General features: G+C 42.4%; 3 protein-coding genes across 4 annotated transcripts; 1 reads left to right on the forward strand and 2 right to left on the reverse strand.

The window, feature by feature from the left end:
* The first annotated feature begins 12147 nt into the window (after positions 1-12147).
* Positions 12148-17279, forward strand: fhl2a (four and a half LIM domains 2a). Of its 2 annotated transcripts, XM_086124380.1 has the most exons (7): positions 12176-12239; positions 14038-14191; positions 14443-14618; positions 15454-15628; positions 15723-15892; positions 15985-16171; positions 16744-17279. In XM_086124380.1, the coding sequence occupies exons 3-7, from the start codon at positions 14463-14465 to the stop codon at positions 16893-16895; spliced, it is 840 nt and encodes a 279-aa protein (XP_085980506.1). In that variant the 5' UTR covers positions 12176-12239; positions 14038-14191; positions 14443-14462; the 3' UTR covers positions 16896-17279. The 2 variants fall into 2 exon arrangements, with proteins under 2 accessions (XP_085980505.1, XP_085980506.1); XM_086124379.1 differs by lacking the exon at positions 14038-14191 and having other exon boundaries at positions 12148-12239.
* A 1071-nt stretch (positions 17280-18350) lies between these two features.
* Positions 18351-19695, reverse strand: tslig2 (tRNA splicing ligase complex subunit 2). The gene is made up of 4 exons (XM_086123791.1): positions 19565-19695; positions 19241-19404; positions 18619-18916; positions 18351-18519 (listed from the first exon to the last, which is right to left on the reverse strand). The coding sequence occupies exons 1-4, from the start codon at positions 19691-19693 to the stop codon at positions 18463-18465; spliced, it is 648 nt and encodes a 215-aa protein (XP_085979917.1). The 5' UTR covers positions 19694-19695; the 3' UTR covers positions 18351-18462.
* An 883-nt stretch (positions 19696-20578) lies between these two features.
* On the reverse strand, positions 20579-24112 carry gpr45 (G protein-coupled receptor 45). Its single transcript, XM_086123855.1, has 2 exons — positions 23923-24112; positions 20579-23165 (listed from the first exon to the last, which is right to left on the reverse strand). The coding sequence occupies exon 2, from the start codon at positions 23083-23085 to the stop codon at positions 21925-21927; it is 1161 nt and encodes a 386-aa protein (XP_085979981.1). The 5' UTR covers positions 23086-23165; positions 23923-24112; the 3' UTR covers positions 20579-21924.
* Positions 24113-27919: the final 3807 nt, after the last annotated feature.

The raw sequence follows: 27919 nt of genomic DNA on the forward strand, positions 1-27919 counted from the left end.
CCTACAATGGCGCACAAAGGCGAAAACATCCTGGGGACCGGAGGGTGTGTTCCAACAACCGGTGGCTCACACTCCTCAACTTCCCTGTAAGGTCTATTCATGGGTTCTCGAGAGGAGGGGTATATCAGGAAGTCAAATCCCATATCCAGAGGAGCAATGTGGTTTTCATCCTGGCCGTGGGGTGCATGGGAGTTTGGTCAACTAGTCTACATATTTTTTGTGGATGTGAAACAGGTGTTTGAATGTGTCCCTCTGAGTTTTGTGGAGCGTGCTCCAGGACTAAGGGGTACGTGCTCTCCTGAAACGAGCTGTTTGGTTCAAGTAAAATCATTGTCCACATTGGTAGCAGTACATCGGATTTGTTCCCAGTGACAGTTGACCTCCACCAAGCTTGGTCTTTGTCACCAATTCTGTTCATTATTTATACAGACAGAATCTAGATACATGGGGGGCATTGAGGGTGTCTATTATGGTGACTTCATTCAAAGTCTTTGTTTTTTGCAGATGATGTGATTGTGTTGACTTCACCAAACTGTGATCTTCCACTCTTGCTGGAGTGGTTCAAAGTGTGAACTGGTTGGAATGAAAATAGCACCTCCAAATCTGAGATCCTGGTCCTCAGTCAAAGGAGTTCACATATCTTGGGGTCATGCTCACGGGTGAGGGAAGAATGGAGTGGGAGCTCAACAGTGGATCGGTGCAGTATGGCTGCAGTGATGAAGATGGACTCTGCATCAATCTGTCATGGAGAAAGAAGGAGCGGGACTGAAAGGTGAAGCTCTTGGTTTACCAGTGGAGCTACATTCCTACCCTCACATCAGGTCATGAGCTATGTGACCCAAACAGCAAAAGCCCGGATACAAGCGACAGAAATGGATGGGCTCTCCCTTTGAAATAGGATGAGTAGCTTAGTCAGTCAGGAGGGGCATAGAGTAGAGAACCTATTAACTCATTCACTCCCAAAGACGTTTTTAAACGTCTTTTCAGACTTGGTCCAGAATTGGCTGGTACTGAATGAGTTAACAATTCTAATCACATCAACTGACAGGTAGGTTTAAACTTGTATCACAGCTAGGAATGCTAAAATGTCACAGAAAATAACACTTCTATCGTGAATAAAGGCTTTATGTTGGCAGGAGTTTGACCTGAGTACAAAATACTATTCTAATGTAGTTATTATTAGATTTAAATGGTTGTTGGTGAGGAAAGTTAGCGTGAGAAATCCTTTGGCTTATGGTTGATGGGAAAAAAAAGCTAAATTAATCTCACACGTCCACACTTTCACCCAAAGAGGACGTATCAGTCAAGTTAGAGTTACACAAGTCAGAGCTCCACTTGCTACCGCTTCCGCCAGCCAGGATATCTAACCCTCACCCCAATTCTGCATGCACCACTCGCCTTTCACCTGCTGGAGCTAGATGACAGCAGTGAGGAACTGCTGAGTGGGCTGCCGCTATAGTTACAAGGAGCAGCAGGTCTATTTTGACCAAGGGGCGGTCCGCCTTTAAACCCACCTGACTGGAAGGGATGATATCGAGCGGACTCAGCATGACTCTTGGGCAACTTGGGCTATTCTGTAGCCTGCAGGCTTGTGAAACATGACTTAAGAGAAATGCACTGTAAACGAGGGGAGTATTTTGAAATGGCAGACTGCATATTACGTAGATTGGTCGAAGTCTTGGTACACAGTCACAATCTTTGTTGTTTGTTGAATCCCTGTGCTGTTTTTTTTCCCAGTAATAACCAGAAATTGACATTTTTTATTTGCATTTTTGACCACATTATAAAATTGCATTATACATGGGTTGATCCAATTACAAGACCAAACAACACAGATGTAAAGTGAGTTGGGCCTTTTCCCTCTTAGAGGTCATTTGAGTATTTAAAAAGTCTTCCAAGGGCTATACTCACCATCCATCCATCCATCCATGCTTCCATCCATCCATCCATTTTCGGAACCACTTTGGTTCACTAGGGTGGCAGGCATGCGTGTTTTAGAATGTGGGAGTACCCATTGAAAACCCACGCAGCCACAAGGAGATGATGCAAACCACACCGTGCCACTAAGACATTAAATTTGTGAAAATTATGAAACAAGTGGGGCACCCTAGTGACGCATTTGAACTGCCTCACAGTTTTAAAGTTCGGGCAAGTGGGTGTTTCTTCTAAGTACTTTAGCTTCCTCTTAATGACAGGTTCATTGATGACAAAGTTGTCCTTATAGGTGTGAATGTGATTATGAACGATTGTTTGCCGATATGTGCCCTGGCTGGTGACCAGTCCAGGATGTACCACCACCCTCTCACTCAAAGTCAGCTGGGATAGACTCCATCTTCCCTGGATCCCTAATGAGGTTAAGATTTGTAGAATATGGATGAAATATTTGAATAAAAGTTTATAGTATATTGGAGCATTTCACAACAGAGTGAAAAAGCAGTTAGCACATCCGCAGAGTTATGTAGTTGGGGGTTCGAATCCAATTTTCTTTCTGTGTGGATCCTGCATCCTAGAGTGGGATTCTTTCAGATACTCTGGCTTCTTCCCATAGTCCAAAAACACGCACAAGAGGTGAACTGAAAACTATACATTGTACAGTGGATAGAAAAAGCCTGCTTGTCTGCCAGTTTTTTTTCTTACAAAATGAGAATTTTTTCCACCTTTTATGTGATCCATAACCTGTAGACTACAACTCAACTCAATTAAAAAAAAATTTTTTTTACAGAGGCTTACAGAAAACGTCAACTGCAAACATGTCATTCTGATGAATTTTGCGCTTGTAGAATATGAGTATTGCAGTAAAGTCATTTTTAGTCATGTCATGAGGCAGGCATTTATCCACACAGTCAACTGAAAATAACATCACAGTTGCTCAGGGCTCAGGTAACAACCAATCACGGCACAGCTGTTTTCTGACGTTGAGCTGTGATAGCCTTGTTACATTTATATTGAATGTTCTCCAAATATCCAACCGACTGATGCATTTTTAAGTACCCCCCTGATCAGGTGCCAGTCCTACAACTGCACGATTTGGGAGAACCCCCCCCCCCCCACCCAAAACATAAAAGCGAAAATGGGACATACTCTAACTGTGCGATAACATCGCAAGTTGTTTAAGAACAACTTGACATTGGCAGAAATGATGTGGTGGCATTAGCCAAAAGATTATAGCCTTTCATATACAACAGCCGAGATGAAACTCGATCTCGTCACAATTGTAGGATGCAAACTGTCAATATTTGGAGGAAAACCTGTCAAGTTTTTGTTCCCACCAAAAGGACCATTCGGCATATTTATAGCCACCACGATTCATTTCATTAGGCATTTCATTGTGTTGTAAAGCGTCCCAGAATATCCCATTGCACTTCTGAGTGCGCATGCATTTACACAGTAGCATTCCAGTCAGACATATTTTCAGTTGACTTGACTGGAATGATTTGAGGTGAAACATCAACTCACCAGATATTTCCTACTTGGATGCAGTTTTTATTTTTTTTTTTGTGCATGTGTTATTATGTAATGTCTTCAATTTTGTCAGGGTAGCGTGTATTCTTATTTCATTTCTTTGGATGGCATTTTTGATGTGTCGCAAATTATAAAGACTTGGTTTAGTCCTCAATGAAGTGAACATGCGCGTTTTTGGGATGTGGGAGGAAGGAAGAATACCTAGAGGAGAATGTACACAAGCACAGGGAGAACATATCCAGGGCAAACAGGAAGATCGCAGGCAAGATTCAAACCTCAGAATTGTGAAACAGATGTGCCAACCACTGAGCTGCCACTACAATTTGTAGTTTAATATAATATAGCAGATTCCTGAACTTCTCAGAACTAATTCCTTGACCCTTTTGCTCTCTGTGTCTTAACATTACCAATTTGAGGCAAGCGCACAGCAGTAGATTAAGACTAACGGTAATTCATTCGGCCACTTGTGATCGACACAAAATCTCCAGTGTTTTCAACAGCTACTCTTTGAGACAAGGAAGAAAACATGTTCACAGGCACATTTCTAAAATGGCTGCAGCTGCCACAGCTGAAAAATGACACATGATGAGGAAAATAGCATCACCATTAGTAATGTGGTATGAGGAGTTTTGAAGTAGCTGCAAGTGGACCGTCGCCAGTGATTGGGATAAATTAATGCATTTTAAAACAAACTGACTTGGGAACAGTGGGTCTTTATGTGTGACTGCTGTATATTGGCATACCTGTCAACTCATACGGTTTAGCCATAGTTCATACGGATTTTGTGGTGAATCTTACGTACATGGCCGTATCGCACAAATCATACGGATTCTGAAAATTGTTATGTGCACTATTTGGAGGAATTTACTACTACGAATTTCCTCACACCTTTCAAAAACTAGCATGCTAGCTTCACTGAAAACGAAATTGTCCACAGAGTGAAGAGTGTGAGTGTGAATGGTTATTTGTCTATATGTATCCTGAATGATTGGCAACCAAACCAAGTTGTACCTAATCTACGACTCAATGTCAGTTGGGATAGGCTCCAGATCACCCGCAACCCTAAATGCTCCAGAAAATGATTGGGTGGAAATTTGGCAGTACAGTATACTTCAAATCCGCCTATTTTTAAAATGTCAGGGTACCGCCGTATGGATATGAAAAGCGTTAAACAAGACAAACAGTTTGTAATAATAACATCAGTCCAATTGCAACTTGTAAATAAATGATTACTTAGAAAATACGCAGAGCAAATACAAGGAAAGACAGTCATCCGAGTCTGCACACAGGCCTCTTGGGAAACTGAAACAGTGACAGCGGCCGAGTACATGTAACACCATATACTGTACTGTATATTTAGACTGAAACTAAAGCAGCAAATGTAATGTTTGCTTGACAACTATCTTATCATACCCAACAGTGCTTTTCTATGTGTCACAGAAAACAGCCTGTTATTGAAAGTCCACTTACCGATTACTCATACTGTAGTGTACTTTGGAGCAAACCCTCCGGGATTTTCTGAATTGAACCACTTCAGGGCTTGAGTTCCTTGATCCTGCTTTCGGACACTCGAGGCCTGGCAACGTAGAGAGGCCATGGCAGCTGCTATTGCCATGCAACGGGCAGAGTTAGCCGGATAAACACACCCAGGAACAGAGGGCTTCGGTTGCTGGCATGGCAAGCGAGCGTCTTTCACTCAGTCACTGAATTTAGAATAGATTAAGAGTCAAGCATCAACAGAAACTGACTACAGGGTGCATCTGGGTACTATACCATTACGGGTTTTACCCACCAGATTAGTTATTTTGCATATCTGACAAGGTTTGGCAGAGGGCACGCCCGATCTATTAACTGCAGTATGTTTTTGTTTTGTTTTGTTTTTTCATTTGACAATACGTTAAAAATGACTTGGCAATTCTTCTGTTAGCCAAATAATATGGGTTATTTTGTAACTTCACCTTTGGTAGTGTAAATGCAATGGTAACCTATGGACTATAGTACAGGTATGTTTAGCTCCACCCTTCAGGTAACATACCAGTCTTTGTTAATACCCCAAGAGACGGATGACAAAAAGATGAGTTATTTTGCATCTATAACAACTATTAACGGTGGTTTTGCCCAAACCACATTGCTTGGTGCAAACAGGACTTCCCAATTGAATAAAAGCTCTGAATACAACTGATAAATCCCGTCAAATGTTTAATTGTGAATTCTCCTTAGGCCCAAGATCTTCAAGTTTTCTGAAGAGCAAAACAGCTCCCGAAATAGATGCTTATTTATCCGATATGGTATCCTCCTCCCTACATTTTGTGCTCAGTAAAAGTGGAATTGAGAGAATGCTCATTTAGCACAAGGCACTGGGACTGTCTTCCGACTGCTTGCGATGCAACAATACAATTGTACATGCTGACCATTTTATGTGGGAAGCAAACATGTTATTTTACACAATTTGAGCACAAGCCATTCTGTCTGTTTCTGCACGGGGGAGTATCAGGTTGACATGTCAGCGGCACTTGGGCAAACAAAGAAAATAAAGAAAAGAGATTTTCTATATAAAGAGGCTGCCCGGGTTGAAACATCCCACTAATCTTTTCAGGGATTTAGCTGCCTGGAAACACAACACCGGTTTAAATGTGCGTGGATTTGCCAAGTCATATATAGACCCTCTTCACTGCGATGGCAGCGAACGCAGACTGTGAAAATTAGGCTTGGTCAATATTGGCCTCAACATGACGTGACAAATCACGATGATAATCCGAGAAAAATGCTTGGGGGTGTATGCTGTGGTGTCCCAAATGCTGCTAAGATTCCTATGAATGCTCGGCAAATATCTTTGAGATGTACAAAAAAAAAAAGAGCAACTTGTAAGAAACAGGTGGGCTCAATTACATTACATACAATACATGATGGCGGCGCGGGCACCCGCAGCGGCTCCTCTCTCTCCTGTAGTTGAGAGGAAAGAAATTTCATCTGTGCCGTGTGCTGCACATACAGCACATTTGACAATAAAGTTGACATGAAACAGCATTTCTGATGCTGCGCAAAGCCATTGGTAGGGTCAGAGATGGCGGAACACCGAGGCTGGTGTGTGGGCTTTTATAGTCCCTTCCGAAATCTCTGTCGTCCCGGTAAAGCCCTTCCAGCATTTTATTTGATATTCTAAAATATATATGGGGGCAGCCATGGCCAAATGGTTAAGATTGTCACCTGCCATCGAGGGGGATCCCCCCGTGGAAGGCCATCCCCGGACACATGGCTGTGGCCTCCTTGAGCAAGACATTGATACCCCGATCCGCTCCACAGGCACTGAACCAGCCCCCCTGCTGTGTGCCAATAACAACGTGTGGTTGCTGTCATGGGTACCCATGTACATAAGAAAAAATAGAATCTTCTTTATATTTATAAATTATCTTCTCAGCTCCTCTGCGTGTAAGCCCAGCCCCCTTTTAGCCCCGGGAAAGGGAAATTTCCTGGAGCCGTGCCCTGGTAGGGTATTTCTAACTTAAGGTCATTAAATTCAGAATGCTAAATTAATTAGTAGTTGACTAATGGATGGTTGGATGGGCAGATTTCAAATTTCTAAAACATTTATATGTATATATTTACATATCAAGTGATGTTGACGATGACAGAGTGGAGATATTAAGCCTGACAACATCATCAAAATGTGTCGCCGGCTGGGACCGAAGACACAGACCTACACCCACACACTCATATGCTCAATTCCATGCTGAGCCTCTCTCCAAAGCTTGGGAATTGGTTTTTATGCCTCTTGGAAGGGTTGCAGCAATTGAATAAACTACGTACAGTATTTGTGCATGTGCAATGACAATAAATTCCATTCCATTCCATGACAGGGTGGACAGCAGTTTCAGGGACACTTGCAAAATGTTCAATATGATTATCAAAATAGTATATCCATCCATCCATCCATTTTTTTGATCCGCTTTATCCTCACAAGGGTCATGGGGCATGCTTGAGCCTATCCCAGCTGTCTTCGGGTGGTCTTTAGTGGAACAATATTTGAATATGGTGCCCTGCGATTGGCTGGCAACTGATTCAGGGTGTCCCCCGCCTACTGCCCGGAGACGGCTGGGATAGGCTCCAGCACCCCCCGCGACCCTAGTGAGGATCAAGCGGTTCGGAAAATGGATGGATGGATATTTGAATATGCATCATGACTTTAAAAAACAACAACAATTGGATCTCTTCAGATTGGAATTGGGCCTCTTCCAAAATGTGAATGCAGTAGATCAGATGTCGGTCAAAGAAGCTTGATGACTATTTACACTTGCCCCTTCCCCGCACAACACAAATAAACACATTTAAAACACACCTGCTGTAAATCATAACTACAGTTAAAGACAGTTGAAAATGGTCTAAATATGAGGTGTCATTTTGCTTCTTGATTTAATGTAGGAGAAATTTACAAGAGTTACAAAGCACACCATAGCTTGAATCCTTGTAACACCGCAGAGAAGAGTTTTGTTAACAGCATTATCCATCCATCCATCCACTACCAAATTTGAATTAAAAAACAATTGCAATGTATACAACATGAGGCTCCCAAATCTTAAAAAAATAAAAAAAATCAAGCCAGTCAACCCCTGCGGGCGTGTCCATCGAATGGCTGTTGAAAAACGGATGCTACTTTGTCTCGGCTCTTTCTTATGCCGACACATCCGTGCATGTTTGATCCACAAAAACACAGTATACCCTGTTAAAGTCTTTGGTGGCTGAATGCAACATACTCTATATGTCACGTTTGCGAGGTGGTGGTGGACCCCAAAAAGCAGGCAGGAGGGAGGAGCAGGGTGTACTTCAAGAAGTGTATTGATAAAACACAGAAAACTAAATCCTAAACAAACAAAGTCCTAACAACAAAACGAATCCAAAGTATCAAACAAAACCATGACTGAAGCTCAAAAAACTAGAACAGAACCATGATAGAAACATGACCGGAACAAACATGACAGTAGCAAATTAACAAACATAAACAATGACCCGACACCGAGTGGTTGTGCCGGGAGTCCTTTTAAAGCACTAATTGCATAACGACCAAGAGGTGTGCAGCTGAAGGGAGAGCCCTACAGTGCCACCTGTTGGTCACAAACAGAACCATGAGACTATATCAACACGGTGCTTTTTCACAGCGTGACACCGAGGCGCTCTAAAACGGTCCCCAGCCAGCGTGAGGTCAAGGTCATCAATTTGAAAATGCTGAGCTGTAAATTTGCCGGGGTTCCCTGTCACTCATGATGATTACTGTTTTCAATATATAGATATAGTAGTTTATATTGATGATTTACAGAATATTTAAAGCACCATTGAGGCATTTTTATTATGAAGTTGTGCTATTAATTCCAATGGCATGTATTTTGATCTAAAAAAATGTTCGTCTCCTGAAGGGGTGGTTTGGTGCCGGTCATTGAAAATTTTTCGTTGGCTTGAGAAACAAAGCATACTGAAATCATCTGGCCTTCATCTCAGTCTTATGACATTCATAAGGGAATCGGTGCTGTATTATGTGGAGCATTATTGGATTAAATAATCAAGCCAAAAAGGCCCTGTCCTCCCAATGAATCTCTTTTCATTGATTTGAGATTAGAAAAATTATCAAGCTTCTTATTTGGCGCAGGTATTGTTTTTTTTGTGTGTGTGTGTGTGTGTGTGTGTGCGTCTGCAAGAAGCTGCCGTGGGAAAATAAGGGCAAAAATATATGTAGATTCATGTGTTCAATCAGATTCATCATGAACGCTATTCTTGCGCCAGTCACTAAGCTGCTCCCTTGTCCCATAAGAGGAAGCTTAAAATGATTCCATCCTCCCCATCAGATACAATTGCCCTTTGAGTGACCTTCGCTATGACGTTCAAGTCGGTTGCAGGGATCTATTTCCAGCCCTCTCAGTTCTAAGAGTTTTCTAGGATGCTCATATAGGATCGCTGATGAGGTGTAGGAATTCCAGCGCAATTGGTCCTAATGATTAAGAGTCCAAAAGCGACAACGGGGTCCGTCTTTCCTGACCTTTCCACCCGACCTCTTAACGTTGGCGGCACAAGAACACGGGCGAGCTGAAGCCTCACGAGACAGCTGCACTTTTATCCCTTGGACTGCACAGCTGAGCTGTATACCAAGGGCGGGGGTCACTGTGGGCCAACTGGACAAAAGTAATGGAGCACCCAGCCAGGCTAGAAATAGTTTGCAGAATCAAAGATTTCAGACTTTTCTCCAAGACTTTCCTGTTTGGTATTGATCACATGTTGAAATTGTTGACAGCTGAGCCCATTTCAACTCTGTTGCTCACTAAAACAGCAGCATGGGAGCGTATCAACAATCTGACTGCATGTTGACTATGAGAGGCTATTTGTCAAATACACAAAGGATCAAAATTACAAAACGCTTTCACTTTTCCTCCCATTTTCTTGTTATACCAATAACACGCAGCCACTCATCCCGAAAACAGAATTCCCTGAATTTTATTTTTGGCCAAAATCTTTTCCTCACAAAATAATTCGCACTCATCAGGATTTGTATCCTCTGGCGCAATACGTTTACTGGGGGGCGAATCTGCACACGCTTCATTGTTTACAAGTGATGTGAAACCCATAGATTCGCCTGAAGCCCCCAAGACCCGCCTCTTTTCATACATTTAGCCAATCACGGCAGTCATTCGCATGTTGGCCCTGCCTTCTTCTTTGGTTTCGGCTCCTTTCTTTTTCTCTATCTATCTAGCTAGCCAGCTAAAAATATATAGCTAGCTAGTTAGCTAGCTAGCTCTCTATTTTAAAAAAAATAATTTTAATGGTTGCACATGGGCGAGTAGATGAAATAAATTGGTCGCACTGCCTCAAATTTTGGGGGCAAATAAAACCTAATTCTCAGAATGTTATGACTTAATTCTCATCAAATTTAGTCTTTATGAGAAAAACAACGTTATTTAATTATAACTTTATTCCAAAAATAATTCTAATGACTTTTATTAACGACTAAATTCCTACAAAATCTCCCAAATAACCCAAGGATACTTCGAGGAAAATTGTGCCGCTTTCACAGTACGCTTGTCAATTTAAATTGCAGCGATAATCTTGTAACATTCCAACTGTAAAAACAAGTAGAAACTTTAAACCGTTACATAACAAAGTCTTTGTGTGTTTGTTTTAATTCACATTCCAGAGTGCATTGCTTTGTTATATGTTTGATCATATTTCCATGATTAAACGGGAATCTTTGGCTGTAAATAATGGAGGCTTTTTAACATTTTTGTTTCTGTTTTGGAGTTTGTCCCATTACTGTACCTGCATCGTCAAAATATCTCGTGATCATCCTGCTTGACAAAGACATACAGTATGCATGAAAATATGCCCCATGTCTGTGACAGACAAAGTAATCCAATCTATTACTAGTCATGTTCTCTTTAACGAGTACCTCATGTTGCTCTGTCTTCTTTTCCACCACGGGTCATCTGCTTTAAATTACACCAAATAGAGTCAAAGGACATGACATCCTGTTTGTCGGACTCTCCATTTTTGAGGTTTTACGATGCATCGCTTCATATGCAGTGCTTTATCTGATTAGGATGGTGCTTTAAATATATTTGTCAGGTTCTTGGCTTGTGCAAAGACCTGACCATCTTTTCAATTCGAATTTCATCTCATAAAATGTGACTTCTTGTAAAATGTATTATATTCAAATATCCACTATCATAACATTCCCACTTTTTAAAAATCCGACACTATTCTTGTGAAATGTCAGTTTGAACATTAAATATCTTGTCTTTGTAACTCATTCAGTTTAACATACGTTGAACGTGATTTGTAAATCATTGTATTATAACGTCCCAACTTTGTTGGATTTGGTTTATCTGTCAGATGAACACATTCAGCTGTAAAGACCCCCATTTTGTCTCCCCACACAAACTATTCTCTCTGTGGCGCACCACAAATAGAACACTCGGAGAAGCACCATTGACGTGTTTCTCACTGGAGAGAATCCAGGGACCGTCGGGTCAGGAAAACCTGAGCGTAAGCAAGAGAAGCTTTGGCTGAAAGAACGAACTGGGGTTCCTGCGCACTGTGCAAGTTTGTGTGGGAGGATGAAGAAAATAGCGCTATAATTTGGCACCATGTGATTGTCTGTCATCACTAGGTGTGGATACAAAATCCAGCGCATTGCAGGATTGGCATTGTATGCATCTTCCCCAGTGAGTAAAGGTAGAAACAGATGAGACACATGAGCGGGGAGGGAGATGACAATCCTCTTGGTTGGACACCCAACCCTTTGGATGCTGTCCTGTTGCCTGCAAAAAATAACGTGAAGTTACATAACAATTGGTGCGTGTTTGTGTGTTTGTGTCGGCTACCCTTAACATATGAGATAATTGCTGTCAAGATTGGAAAAGCAGGGAGGGCCGGGGGGAGAGATACACAAAAACTATGTTAAAACAATTTACAAACATTGGCGAGAATAAATGGCGCATTTTGAAGGTGAACGTAAATTGTCCGGGTGACCGTAAAAGGCCGCATGGTTGACTCTGGGAGTCAGTGAGTGAATGGGGGGGGGGGGCTCAGGGTTATCTCTGAGAAGCGCCGCTTTATTTATAGATCAAAAAAAAGAAAAAAAAGCCAAACAACCACCCACCCACTCTTAATGTTGCACCTCCCCTATTTTCAATTAGCTCCTCATGGGTGGAGTAATGCAATTGACTAGCGGTCTCCCAGTGAGTCTTGCCTCAGTCTGATCCAGACTCTGCACAGACACAAACTCCTCACACAGGAAGGTAAGACCGATCCATCCATCATCCGCTCATCCCCAATCATTTTCATCTTCATCTCCCCATCCATTCTTTCATCCCACTTCCACAGTCTCGTCAGCTTTTTGCCATCTTTCTTCTTCACTCGGCATCCCCAAAGAGGCTGCCGCCAGGCCTTCAGGCAGCAGCCTCTTAGATTTTTATCACCCTAAATGTACCCCCTACTCATCCCAGAGGCCATTTTCTACCTTAAATTAACTACATTTTCACTTCGGAAGGCATCAGGCTTTACTTTGGATGGAACAGATAACATCTGATCTAATGGACACCTTCGATTTAAACTCGTTCACTTGATTTAGTCATTCAGATGATCCCATTATTGAGGCTGGAGGTCAGACTGTCTCATCGTTAAGGTTGGCGGCAGATGGTCACTGCCTTTGCATGGCATTTTCACATTTTTTGTATCCTTGAAATGGAAATGTGATGGAAAGAGGGCTAACGTTGATGGAAAATAGCAGCGATACGGCAAAAGATTAGGATAAAACATCGAGATTGAGATACTTTATCATTTACTCTCCTGATATGGTAACGATACCCCAAGATTAGATATCATAGAGTACGGCGAGTAGTTTTTAACAGTTATATTGTGAGGCAAAACATTTTTTCTCTTGACTGTATTTTGTATATTTTCATCGCCAATGTTTTGTATCGCATCTCTGAATATCCTCGATATTGCAATAATATCGTAGCGTGAGGCATTTTTATGGTAATATTTTGGGAGTCGTTTTTGAATTCACTTCATTGTAGATTTTTTTTTTACAATTATTCCAAAATCACCTTATTGACATCCGGTTGTAAAAATATAACAATGTCCTATGACGTCTTACTGTATGGGCATCAATATGCACTGAAGATGTTTTTTTCCTCCACAATATCGATCATGATGTGAGAGCAATATTGGTAAATTAACATTATTGTTGGCAAAATACTGCAAGAACATCATGAGTTACAGTACGGATATCAACAACTAAGATCATCAATAACTTCAATTCATTGCCTTGTATATGCGCTTCCCCAAAACATTGAGTATCACATCGTTGCGGCATCAGACTCTTTATCATTAGCACTGCAAAAATATTGTGTTATATCATACTGTAATCGCCACGCCTCACGTGCAGGCCTTAAGAACAGTTGTGCTAGAATTTGCAGGGGTCAACCTTCAGGACTCACACGATGGTTCATCATCTCACTGGCTTTAGCTTGTCCACCATCAAAGGCAGCCCAGCTATCTGGGGAAACAGCTGCCCAACGTGTCGGACCAACCCCGCGGATTGTATTTGCGGCAGTTCAGATTAGCTGTTTTTATTTTTAGGCAGGAGATAAATCCTCGTGTACGCTAGGTGAGTCATGGTGGTCAGCGATAGACAATGAGAGAATGTGGGCGGGGTGAACGGAAAGATTAAACCGTTCGGCTTTTGAATATTTTCGGTAACATCTTGCGTCTTTTTGCTGATTTGAGTGGGACAAACTGTATCTAGAAGAGACATTGGACAATGCAAAATTGTTGGGAAGTTATTTTCTACGATCAATGGAAAGATGGGTTGTACGCTGCGTAATTAAAAGCAGGTGTAGGGAAGCTACGGCATTTGATCTGACCCTGCCGCACAATTTTCAAAACCTCAGATGAACTCTAAAAACATCAAACTTCTATTTTTGAAATGCCCCGACATCAAAAAAGAAAAAAGTATCCCAACCCCTGATTTAAAGCCTGTATAATTGCTCAAACACTCACAATAGACGACTATTTGTTGACATTCCGGCACAGGTGGAAGAACCAGAGTCGGGTTTACTATGCAAACAGCTGTGGCAGCGAGAAGCCATTTTTCCAAGTGTCATTCTAGCCACTTATACACACAGTGACAAGGGATACTGTAGCGCTGACAGCTGGAGGTTCGCTGATGGGTTCTTACAGTAACAGGGTGAGCGATGATGTGCAAGAGTTTTGTTTGTGTGTGTGTGTGTGTGTGCGCGCACCCCACCCCCTATCGCATCCCAAGTAGACTGATAGGGCTTATTTATAACCTCCTCTTTTGTAGCCAGAAGAAAACAAGAGCCCACTGAGAGATGGAGAAACCATTGAGAACCTTGAAATGTGCAAAAATACACACAGTAGCAAAAGACGAGCTTTCACTCTTATTTTTGTCTTTCTTTACAACAATCCAATGTGAAGTTAAACAGTCGTGGGTGAAAATGAATGACCGCTACGACTGCCACTACTGCAAAGAATCCCTCTACGGGAAGAAGTACGTCCTGCGAGAGGAGAATCCCTATTGCGTGAAATGTTACGAGAGCCTCTACTCCAACACCTGCGAGGACTGCAAGAAGCCCATTGGCTGCAATACCAGAGTGAGCACATATGGATTGTGTAAACACACGCATGTATGGTAATTTTTAGATGAGGGGGTGGGGGGGTTAAGATACAATACTTGGTGAGTTAACCTTTCATCAAAATAGACACAATGTGATTAATGATTAAAAAAAACTAAACTAAATTTAGTCACACAAATCTGTGGAAAATGACCAGTAAATTTTCCATACAATTTATCTCATGCCGAGCAAGATCTTTGGAAATGCATGGGCAACTTGATGATGATGATGTATGATGAATAAAAATGGGAGAAAATATATAACATAAATGATCTGTTTTAGAAATCTGTGTGTTATTTTAACGAAAGTAAACCATTGCCATAGTGAAATGTTTTTAACATTCAATATTGTCTGCACAAAGACATATTCTCACCTTTGCTCAAATATGAGCAATAGAATGTCTTCTTTGTGTTCAAAGTGTAGAACACAGTGCGGAAGAAATTAAGACCAAAAAAAAAAAAATCCCACTCAGCCAATTTTAGCCTTGCTACAGGCAGCACGGATTGATTCCACTTTCTCTCCTCTCCTTGCAAATGCTACAATGTAGATCAACAAAACCAGGCAGACATTTGTTGCCAGACGAGGTTCACAGCGTACACATTTGTCCCACAGGCGATATACCTCGTAACACGAAGAACAAACGGGTGAATGTTATCTATTAATTCCGCAATTGAATCACTTCCTCTGTCTTCATTGCACACTATAATTATTGAGAAGAGAAACAGCCCCATTTGTCAAACTTGGTGGGGTACTGCACCCAAACACTCACGTGCATTCTCGGTCCCTGAACAAGCATCTAAATCTATCCTGGCAGGATCTGTCTTACAAAGACCGCCACTGGCATGAGGAGTGCTTCAAGTGCTTCCAGTGCAAGCACTCCCTGGTGGACAAACCCTTCTCCACCAAGGATGAGCAGCTGCTGTGCACCGAGTGCTATTCCAACGAATACTCCTCCAAGTGCCATGACTGCAAGAAAACCATCATCCCTGGTGGGCACGAAAACAAAAATACTACACCCTCCTATCAAGCGAGGTTCTTCTTCTCACCCTGGCGTTCTCACTTGTGTTTTTGTCGCTTTTGAAGGCTCCAGGAAGATGGAGCACAAGGGCAACAGCTGGCATGAGACTTGCTTCTCCTGCCAGCGATGCCAGCAGCCCATCGGCACCAAGAGCTTCATCCCCAAGGAGAACCACAACTTCTGCGTGCCCTGCTACGAGAAGCAATTCGCTATGCAGTGTGTGCTATGCAAGAAGGTAGGGGATCATTCGACAGCGGCTGGAAACCACACTCCAGATATAACATACCGGCGGCGCTATAATGTCAACATGTTGTGGCTCCATCTTAGCCTATCACCACCGGCGGCGTGACCTACCGTGAGCAGCCTTGGCACAAGGACTGCTTCCTGTGCACTGGCTGCAAGCAGCAGTTGTCTGGCCAGAGATTCACCTCAAGAGACGACTTTGCCTACTGCCTCAACTGCTTCTGCAACCTCTACGCCAAGAAGTGTGCTTCCTGCACCACCCCCATCAGCGGTAAGCAAATACAGCGAAACTCCTCTACAACGAAACCTACATGAGCGAAAAAAAACCCTAGTGTGAAAAAAATCTTCATGCATTAACACCATTGCCACTCTCCTGCCCGCCATACAACGAAAAAAAACCCTGTTGCGTTATACGAAATCTTGAAAGATGGAGGAAGCAAAAGACATTATCCAAGAAATTGATGTAAGTGAAAGTGAATGCTGATTGTAAATTTCGCAATTTCTTTCCCATTTTTTCTTTCTACACTGACTATATAAAGTGTCAAATATGTGTATGCTCATACTTATGCACTATTGGAATAAAAATAGAGTACACATACGTTTGTGTGTGTGTGTTTACATCTGAGATCAAACTTGCTACAGTGAAAAAACCCCTGTTGTGAAAAATTTCTTGATGCAAACATGATTTCGTTGTAGAGGAATTTTACTGTACATTCACTATACTAGATTCCTTCGTCCATTTTTTATAGCACTTCTTGTTAGAGAAACCTGCTGTCCTACACTGTTTTATTGTATTCCTGTGAATTCCCATAAATCCGAATTGTGGGAATTTTGTTTTTTCAGGCCTCGGAGGCAGCAAGTACATTTCTTTCGAGGAGCGCCAGTGGCACAACGACTGCTTCAACTGTAAGAAGTGTTCCGTGTCACTGGTGGGCCGCGGTTTCCTGACCGAGCGCGACGACATCCTGTGCCCGGAGTGTGGCAAAGACATCTGAAGGACGCCGCCGCACACATACACACGCATTCAATCATATGATATCGAAATGCTTAAGCGGTCGCGGCACACACCGTAGTGCCTTTACTTCTTTCTAATGTGCATTGATGTTCGGCTTAGCTCCTATCTGGCAAGGATTGGTGAATACTGTTAACAGAATAATGTCTTGCATGAATATAGAGGACATGTTTGCAACTATGAATTATGGTTTAGCATCGGCGTGATTGCAGATTGCATGCTTCTAATTTGACTAAATCCCTGTGTTGTGCATGGATTAGCCTCTGTGAAACAACTTGGTTTTATTGACTTCTGTAAAATGTAGATGTGCATGGTGTCAGGTTTATGGACTTGAGAATTATCCAAAATAAAGAGTTAACAATTGGCATTACATCTCTTATTCATATACACCAAGCATGTCCAGCTCCGGGCCTGGAGGGCCACCATCCTGCCTGTTTTCCATCTCTCTCGGCTGCAACACACCTGATTCAGATGATCAGCTCATCATCCAGCTCTGAAGCAGCATTGGAACATTCCTGATTATTTGAATCAGGTGCATGTCTCCTGGGATAGCTGGAAAACAGGCAGGACAGCGGCCCTTGAGGACCGACTTTGGACACCCCTGATATATACCATCAATGCATCCATTTTTGAAATTGTTTGATTACGATAACGGTTCTGACTCATGGTGCCAAGTATCGCTTTCGTTACCATGATAGCCAGAGGCGGCGCTCGGATGTTGCGACGAAGAAGGGTTACTCACGATTTCCACAGTGGTGATTTTATCTTTAATTTTCCAATCAAGCAACTGCAAAAAAAAAAAAAAAAAAAGTGATCCATAACAGGTGAACAAAAGCAATTAGCACAATTGTCAGGCAATGCAGAGAAACAATTCTGAGGAATCAAATTACTGTGAGTCAACCAGTTCTCAAAAAGAACGTTTTCGATTCCCGTCTCATTATTATTGTGATTTAGTTTCATCTGTAGATCCATTTGCTCATTACTGCTGTGCATTCCATAAAAAATCTTTATCGACATGAAATAGATTCTCCCCACTCCAATAGAAGCACCATTGACCATTTGTATTGGCACACTACTAATTAAAAAAAAAAAACTTGCTGGTACAAATAAAGCTACCATTTCTGATCTTAAAAAGGCCAGTAAAGTCCACAAAACGTGCCAAAAAAGTTGCCAAATTATATTGTTCATACAAGGGTACCCGTGGTCTTAAATCCAAATTAAAAATTTCGGGGTTTTTTTTAAAGCAAATTTTACATCAACAAAATCGAAAGCCTGGATTTTTAAAAATCAAGGTTGCAACAGTGTGTCCTCGAGGACCAGAGCCTGATCGCAGTCCTGATGACATGAATCAGGTGTGTTGGAGAATGGGAAAATGGCCATCGAGGACAGAAATTTGAGACCCCTGCAATAGAGCACAATGAGTGAGATGACCAATGAATTCACATTTTTTAAAAACATTTATTTGATGCCACTGGGTGAAATCACTGTGATGGGGGGCACAACAGCGTTTAGCGAGTGTTGAAAGGGGATATTTCGCTGTCACTCAGACATCACGGCCAAGTCACATGCTGTATCTTTTTCTTCACCTCTGGAGACATCAGAACACCCTGAAGACATGCAGCAGAAGAAAAATGAGAAGAACTCACTAAGCCCTGTTCCAATGTGTTTTTGGGACAAATAGCAACAGTTTAACTTGTGGTTCTTACAGAGCAGTTTGCCTCCCGCTTGAGGCTTGCTGTGCCAGGGCAGCGTGAAAAGATCTTGTTGGAAGAAGAAGATGATGATGATGATGATGAAGATGATGATGATAATGACAAAGACGACGACGGAGATGATGATGATGCTGATGAACTGCCAGACAAACGACGAATAGGGTTGGCCAGGTTTAGCGCTGGTGGGGGTTTTAGCCTATCAGCCACCCCTGATGATGACACTGTGCTCATTTCCGGCTTCTTCAAATTTGGTGAGCCACATGAAATGGAAAGAGAAGAAGTAAGGTGGTCCCTAGAAGGGAAAACACACAGGAAAGGGAAGGTACAATTAAGCATTAGGGAGTAACAATCAAGTGTAGTGAACTGGAGGGAGAGTTAAAAAAAATACATTCACTGATTCAATAACAAAGGAATAGAATTGTAAGAATAAAGTTGTGATTTTACAAAAACAACAACAACAAAAAAGGGTTTTAGAGTGAAATTAAATTACTTGTAAATGAAAGCCATACTGTTCTGATGGCATTTTAAGAGATGGACATCATAATGTTACAAAAATAAAGTTTTAATTTGAGGAGAATATAAATCAAAATTTCGTTTGAGGATAGGTTTGACTCACCTGTCCGTTCGCGGGCCCACTGGTGAGTGTTTACCTCGAGTCTTCGCCATTCTCATTCCCCAGCGGTTGTTGGGTAAAGTGCGCTGTGGCCGCGGGATGACATGTCGTACGTAGAGGTCTACGAGCTGGTCCCGACTCCCGCAATCTTTGTAACTTACCTTTTTCTAAGCCACAAAAAAACAAACGGTAAGCAAAGGCCGTTCTTTAAACACGAACAAGACCAGAGCTATTGACTGTTAGCCAGGTACGCCAACGCCACTGTTTGTCTTCTATGTAAATCAATAAATTCCACTCTTGACGTGTCATCGTGAAATTTTATCTCACCTCATTTAAAATTAACTGTAGAAAATCCTGAGATAGAAGCTCAGGGTGCAGTAAAACATCCACGTCTGAGGCGTAAAGGGATTTTTTGGCTAACTCATAGGAGGTCGCCATATTTGAATTACCCAGCATGCTCCGGGTCAACGTCGAATTCTTCTTTGGACATTTTGTTTTGCAACACTGTCATCTAGTGGAAGCTCGCACCCAACACAACACAACAAAATACAATACAGTACTTACTGTATTTGAGTCGAATTGGAAGGGAAGGTTGAAATGGTTAAAGTTGTTTGCCTATGATCCAGAATTTCCACCCACCAAATATGATAACAGGTTCAAAGGTTTCTCTTCAAATGATCTTACAATTTACAAAGTCAAAACTATTTTGGATACCTACAAATTAGAGATGTCATTTGGAAGAAAAAAAATCACGAACGGTGCAACGAATGGAGAGGACATTTTGGACATTTTTTTCATAAAGATTAGGACAATGGTACTTATCAAAAATAATCTCGAGAGTAGATCGTGTTCATCAGAATTTAAAGGGAGACCACAATTTGAACATTAAAAGGAGATGGGAAGTAGAGGGAAATTTTGTGATACCCATATTAAGCCCCCCACCTGTGTTTATTGGATGTTTAATCCTTTTGGAGTCCAAAAATATTCTTATTCCTATGGATGATATACAAAGTTATTTCTTGTACGTTTGCTACTATTCAAAACAAGGGAGTGAAATGAGTGAATTATTCTGCGTTAACAACTTCCTGTTTGTGGTCTTGTGGAGGCTTCACATCCATAGTAGCAAATCAAAACATTTCAGTTTATTCACAATTATCCTCACTCTGGTAAATTCACCCGCCTCAAGAGTTCTCAGTGAAGTGAACACCCGTAGGAAAGACAGTGTCTGTCGTATCCCAGCAACATGGCAATATATTCACATCATGTGGCCGCTCTGTTTACATTGTGGAAGTGGATGACCGCAATGTTTTGTTGTATTTTTGCCACAACACACACCTTGAATCCTTTGAAAATCATATTTATTTGTCTGTTTCCATTCTTGGTAATCCATGATGTATCCAAGTTTTTTTTTTTTTTTTACATCTTAATAAACATTGTTTTCATGAAGAAATGTCTGAGGACATCACTGGACAATATTTTTCTCCTTTTTTTTGGGTGGGGGGGGGTGAGAAACATAACTAACACGATAATGATCACCAGTAGGCATGGGCAAAAGAAATGATTTATTTATTATGAATTTTGTCACCTGTGTGGAACTTCCTGTTGAGTCATTGTGTCTTAAAGGGGAGACCACCAGTCCACCAGTCAAGTGTGAAATTAAACACCAAAAGTAAATCTTTTGTTATCTGACTGTGTGCCATTCTCGGTCATCTAGGTCATGGTAATTTGAAGTCAAGGTTGCCCGGCCCGAACAAAATCCTTTCTCGCCATTGGTCCAGCAGTATGAAACATTCATCGAGAGATTCATTCATCCATCTATTTTCCCACACCATTTTTCCTCATTTGAGTCATGGGTGAGCTTGAACCTGGCCCTGGGGACTTCCAGCAAAAGGTGGAATGAAGTGTGGTGACCAGTCAATCTTGGGGCACGTCATAGAGAGACACACCCATTTACACATTGACATTCACACCATCACCGTGTCTGCGCCGAAGTCAGTCTCTCCCTATAGCAAGGTTCTACCATGAAAAATAATATTGAAATTATAACAATCACTCAATCAGTCTAATGCTCATCCATTAACGCCTCTGTGACTCATTGTACAAAACAACAACTCACCAATGATGCGAGGTTCACAAACAAGAGAGATGTTGACATTGGACGAGATGAATTTGTTTTGCCGGCATGTTGGCTATCAGATCTGTGCGGAAATGTGGAATTGCCAATGTGGAGTAAACATTTTTTTTACTGGCCTGTGACATCTGAACGTGCTGCAAAGTCGTCCGAATGCTCTGGCAAAGTCGTTTGAACGTGTCTGGTTAAGTCGTTCGAATGTCGTGGTAAAACGTGGGCTCCACGCTAAAAACATTTGATGTCATTTGCGCACGCACACAATCGCAAATGTGCAAGTCATTACCCCGTTCATGTATCATTTCATGGGCTGACTTGCTCATGGGCATAATTGTGCATGCACAAGTCAATACCTCGTGACGTTATCGGAAAAAAAAGGCAGTTTTTAGCAGTGAGCCTCTGCCCCACTGATACGTTGACTTGGTCAATACGAACAACTTTATTTGAACGACATAAGCCAGTCAAAAATGTTTCAGTCCACATTGGTCGTTCCAGACGTCCATTGATCTGAGACAAAAACAAAAGATCGACGTCAGAATCCCACGGCATTTTGTGTCCTTCACACAGCCGACTGAGTCTCGCTGCAGACGTAGATGTTGCTGGGTCGCACTCTTCTTCGGCTGCGGCTGCCCATCCTGGGACACAGGCGGCAGCTCTTGGGAACAAACTCCTGGCAGGCTTCCCGGAACTTTCGGATCCTCCAACAGTAAATGATGGGGTTGAAAACCGTCTTCAGGTAGCTGAGCCACAGGGCGCCTATACTGATTGGGTAGAAAGCGGGGCTGTAGTAGAACTGGCGGCTGAAGACAGCCAGCAGGCTGACCACGGTGTAGGGCAGCCAGCACACGGAGAAGCCCACAAAGAGGATCAGGATGGTCGTGAAGGCGCGGGTCTTGAAGCTCATGTCCACTTTAATCTGCGGGGGTCTCTGCAGCCCGATGAGTCTCATTTTGCTGACTTGATTGAGGGCCGGCAAGCAGGAGGGCTCGCTGGCGTGGCTGTGGACTCGCAGGGTGTTGCGGCGCACCGTGTTCAGGATACACATGTATGAATAGAGCATGACCGAAAAGGGGGCAAAGAAGACCGCCACCGCCAGGAGGACGGTGTAAGCGCGGTCGGCCACGGATTCGCTGTATCCCAGCACGCATTGCGGCACCCATACGTCGCCTACTCCCACCGTGCCCGTCCTCCAGCCAACGATGGACGGTAAGGACACGCAGAGGCTAAGCAGCCACGAGCCCGCGATCAAAACCTTGGCCCTGTGTGGGGTCAACTTGTCCTGACGCTGCACGATGATGAGGAAGCGATCCACGCTGATGATGAGCAGTATGGACACGCCCTCCAAGACAAAGAGCCAATAGAGCATGATGGAGGCGCGGCAAAATCCGCTCCCAAAGCTCCAGTCGGCGCTTCCCAGCGTGACGGCGGTGAAGGGCATGCAAAGGAGCGAGAGCATGATGTCGGAGAAGGCCAGCGTGGCGAGCAACAGGTTAATGGCGGAGCGCATGGCCGGCTTCTGGTAGACAATCAAACACACGATGGAGTTGCCCAGGAAACCAATGGTGATCATGAAGATCATGATGGCAGCCAGAGTTACGCGCAGGGTGACCGATATGAGAGGAGTTCCAGGTTCGGACGGGGGACTAGTTGTGCCCTGAATGGTGTCGTCCGGCTCCACCAAGTTACATTCTTCCAGCAGGCTTTCATTGCAAAAAGACATCGTGACACTTTATCCGAGAATACCAATGTGGATGAAATGTGTGGTCACTGTCAGGGGCATAGCAAGAGTTGGAAACCCATCTGAAACACATCAATAAAATAGAGCACAGTGAGATTCGCTGTAGCGGGCAAGGAACGGTCATTGGTCACTGAAGGGGAGGTTCAAAATCATCACACATCAAAACAAAGAATAAAAATGACAAATCGTGCCGTTACAATGGCGACATTCTTACACGAACCCCTCTCCGATTTAGCGCTGCATAGTTTTGCTGGCTGTTGCTATGGCAACAGGGTTAGCAGCACCATGGCAACAAGCATCCCATACACTCGTGCTTCCACGACCAAATATATTCTATAGCACAGCCTACTACTGCCAACTTTAATCTTACGCACAAGGTCACCTGATCTTGTTAGACTCGAACGGTACAACCCAGCGGGCACATGACATCGATTTGATGTTGAAGGTTGGATTTTGATGTCATGTTGATGTTGAATTCACATCAGATGCTCACCTTCTATGTTTATTCGTCTTTTTATTCTTTAGAGTTTGTTAATCATTTGTGGGAATAAAATACACACGTGTGAAATTTCTTAGGATGATGTCATCTAAAAATGTTTTTGGGAGGATTTAGTAGCTGTGCCTACATGAAATGTAGTCAACACAATAATGCAGGGTTTTGCTCATGATGGCCTTGACGTCCCTATTTTTTTCCATATTATTATTATTAAGATTATTGTTATCATCATAAATCCTGGTCATTGAGCAAAGTAGAGAAAGAGGTAATAGCACCTAAATGGAGCAATGTATTCGAATAAAATTTAAAAAAAAAAACCCCACCTTGAACAGGTCACAGTGACAGCATCCTGGCCCACCTTTTCACCCATACGTGCAGTGACGGGCTTTTCTCCATGGCATACCGAAAATCTCAACTAACGATGAAGAGAAATATCCCGAGGAGAACGTTTCACGGCGGGCTCGGTCGTCATCGTGCGGATTGCAGACGACGCAGACACCACAAGAAGCAGAAGCAGGTGGATGCCGATTTAAAGGAACAGTGCGAGCTTTAATTAAAAAAAAAAAATCCATTCCAACACAAGCAAGTAGTAAACTAACTTGTTTGTTGTTGGGGGGTTTTTTTGAGTTTGTTTTTATTTTTAGTAATTGGACGCCAAAGTAGTCAAACGAGCGCATTTTAAATGTATGTTTACTCTTTGTAGTTGTTTGACTGTACGATAGTAGTCATCTTATATTTGTAATCGTTTACGTCTTCGTTTTAAAAAATATCGTGTGTCATACTCATGATTTTTGTTACAATTATTCATTGTAAAAATATAGTTTTGATATTAGTGAGAAATGGTAAATGAATACAGTAAAAGGAAATAAAATACATTAAAAAATATTTCAGGCCCTTCCGCCTAACCCTAACCATCCCTCGTCTGTCTGTCAACTTTACTTTAAAATAGAGTTTTTAACGATCAAGCAGTGCAATAATTGAGTTTGTTTTAAAATCACATGTTCTAACAATTATGTCCAATAGATGGCGGCATTGCGCTATATACAGTATTATTTGGTTCAGCAGTAACCGTTGACAACGGGACAGCTGTGCAAAATAACACCCACGAAGATGTTTTCAGACCATTATTGAACTGTAATTATTGACAGTTTCATGAACAGTTTTGTGTTTTTCCATTTTGATCGGGCACCATAACATGGTACTGTATTATCTTTCCTTCTCGGTGTAAAGTGGCACCGTGCCCGTGCGTTGAAAGTGCCCACCTCAGTTCCACTCCATTGATGTGACGCATGCATGCACATCACGTCCACTGGCAAGCTCGCAGGGAGGGAGAATTAATTTCTTTTATTCCACACCTCTGCCTTAGACGTCGCCACTCCATCATTCGCCTAAAAAGCAAACACGCCGGTCTGCCTGCATGAAAAATGTTCCTCTCCTTAAATCAGAATATTGAGAGTGCAATAAACACACACACACACACACGCGCACACACACACAAGGAACAGAGAGTTACATTTAGGACATTTTGCACAACTTCTACACTTTCTGGGTCTTGTATTGACAAGCTGCCGCTTGTGACTCTAGCTTGCAGTTATGAGACTCAGTTTAGAAACTTCAAGGAAGGTGTTAATCAATGGTAGGACGCTCGAGGTGGTTCGGCACTCTGGGCTATGTGCAAATAATTAAAAACATTGGGGAATGTGCAAGCCTCAGTGGAACTTTATGATAGGTGTCTGAGAGAAAGGCTTGTTTCACAGTGTGGTAATCAAACAGAGAGACTTTACTTAACAACGGGGGTCAACCACTCACTAAGTAACCAAAAGCTACTTTTTGAGTACTGATTAGTCCATTCTTGATTCATGAAAACGGTTTTGGTTTGGCCAGGTAATAGTTTAATTCTCATTATATCCTTCCACGGTATTATAAGTAAAACTTTAAAAGAAAGAAAAACCTCCCATTAGGGAGACAACAGGAATGAGTGTCATTAGTCATAGCGTAACTCATCCGAATCAAATCAGAAGTCAAAGATGCTCATTTGTTCAATTATTGTACAAGTTAGTGTAAAAAGGCTAACAAAAAAAATTCTTGCAAAATGTCAACGTTATCATTCATTTTTATGATGGCGCCCCCTGAGTGGCTGCCTCTCCAGCATTGCATATCCCTGTTTGAGTTTCTTTTCTTTATTTATTTCTTCTTCCCATTTTGTTTTCGTCTTTCTTTTTTCTGCCTACATTCTTGCTGCTGGAGGCTGTAAATTTCCCCAGTGTGGGACAAATAAAGGATATATCTTATCTTATCAGATATGGCAATTAAAATTTTTGATATCGATTTTAGAAATGATCATGTACAGTGTTTTCATGGGACATATAAAATGATGCGGCGAGCCAGATCTGGACCCTGGGCTTTGAATTTGGCGCCTTTGCTTTACACAATATGTCAATCCTAGTCTTAAACCTGGATTAAAAATTGCAGTTTGTGTCAGGAAGGGCATCTGGTTTACTTTATCAAAACTTGCAACTTCTTGGAAAATTTTGGTAATGAAATTAGTATTATTATTAACCACAGATATCGTGATAGCCTGCCAAGCCATTTCTTGGTATATACTGTGTGAGTTCAAATATTAACATACAGGATTGTTGATTCCTTTCTGGCAGCAACCTCTGCTTCCTGTTGGCTCGACTTTTCCAGTTGTCATCGGTAAGATTCTTTCACTTCGTTGTGATGCGTGTGTGTGTGTGTGTGTGTGTGTGTGTGTGTGTGTGTGAGTATTGATTGGGGTGAGGAAGCACGCGCCGCCATTATCCATCATGTGTGGCCTAAGATCTGCTGTCTGGTGTCACTCTGTCACCTTGGCAACCGCTAGCGCGTTGACCTGTCAGCTGGGAGTGCTGAACTTTGCTGGCTGGCACAGGATTGTGCATGAATGCAGGCAGCCTCACGTCAAAATGCAGAAAAGAGCACAACTTAGAAGAGCACACCGAGGCAATGTCGATCGCTTTTCGTCGTGCATACACATGTTTTGTGTCATGTGTCCTTTTGAGTAAATGCCGTAAACTGCAGTTTTCCTGAACTACTGATACCCTCATATGTGGCGGAAATTTTTGCCAACTGCAGGGTAGGCGTGGCACCTGTAAAACTGGCATCTACCGTGGAGTTTAAAGAAACAGAAAGAGGACTAATTTTGTACCCAGCACACTAGTCTAGTGCAAAACATGGTCTGACTGTATGCATGGGTGGAGTTTTTTTTCTTTTGGTATTTTCATTCGCAGTTTGTAACGGGTGTTTGCGCCGTCGTTGGAGTAAACCCAGCCAATTCAGTGCAGGAGAGACACCCGGTCTACATGGTAGAAGCATGAGTCTCCATGCAGAAGATTGATGCGGGCAAAGGAAATTCATAAGGAACTCCGCCACATATGTCCGCAGAGCTCAGAATATATCTGCTTGCACCTCGATCAAAACCACCAAAATCACATTACACCATCTACGCCACAACTTAGACCTCCTTTCGGCTGGTATAATATTTCGTCTATTTTTCAGCCACAAAAATTGTCTGTTGCGCCAGTGGCTTGGAAAGGAAAACGCCCTCAGTCCGAAAGATTCCCACACACGCTCAAGGAGACTCACACTTGCATGAAAATCAAAATGCATTAATTTTAACACCCGAGTGCATGTGCGCTGTCTACAAAACTAGAGCCCAAAGTACTTTATATTTCGAGTGCATTTATTCCATGTGGAGCAAACACAACAGACCAAAGTACCTTATTTAAATTAACGATCGCTTTAAATGGCACTGGTGACTTATGCACACACTACCAGTTTCTCATTCAATAGTGTGTCAAGACAAGCTAATTCACACAGCCTTTCATCGCAAAAAGAGTTTCAAAGGGCTTTGCTAGCCCACATTTCACAAAAATGAACGACTTCCATTGGTCGACACCCTCCCATCCGGCCAAGGAAAGCCTCAGAGAAAACCCATTCAGATTCAGAGGAAAAGAAAAAAAAACTGATGGAGGGATCCCCCTTCCAGGAAGTCCGGTCTGCAATGCAAGCCGAGAGGGCAACATTTACCATACGATATAATCCTTACAATGTGTACCAAATAGTCTTAAGTCGAGGTTTCAACATTTCTACTGATGTAGTCACTCTCATTTTTTCTGGGTAGGGCATTCCGGACTGCTGGAACCTGAATAGAGAATGTTCAAGACCCCGCTGACTTCTTTTTTGTTCTCAGAGTGACCAAAGGACCATCTTTTTATGACATGAAGCCAAACGGCGTATATACATTTTTAACAAGTCATATTTCTGAAATTTCGTATACTG

This window comes from Hippocampus guttulatus, chromosome 11, assembly GCF_054856545.1.
Source record: "Hippocampus guttulatus isolate MCC_2025c chromosome 11, RoL_Hgut_1.0, whole genome shotgun sequence".
NCBI lineage: Eukaryota > Metazoa > Chordata > Actinopteri > Syngnathiformes > Syngnathidae > Hippocampus > Hippocampus guttulatus.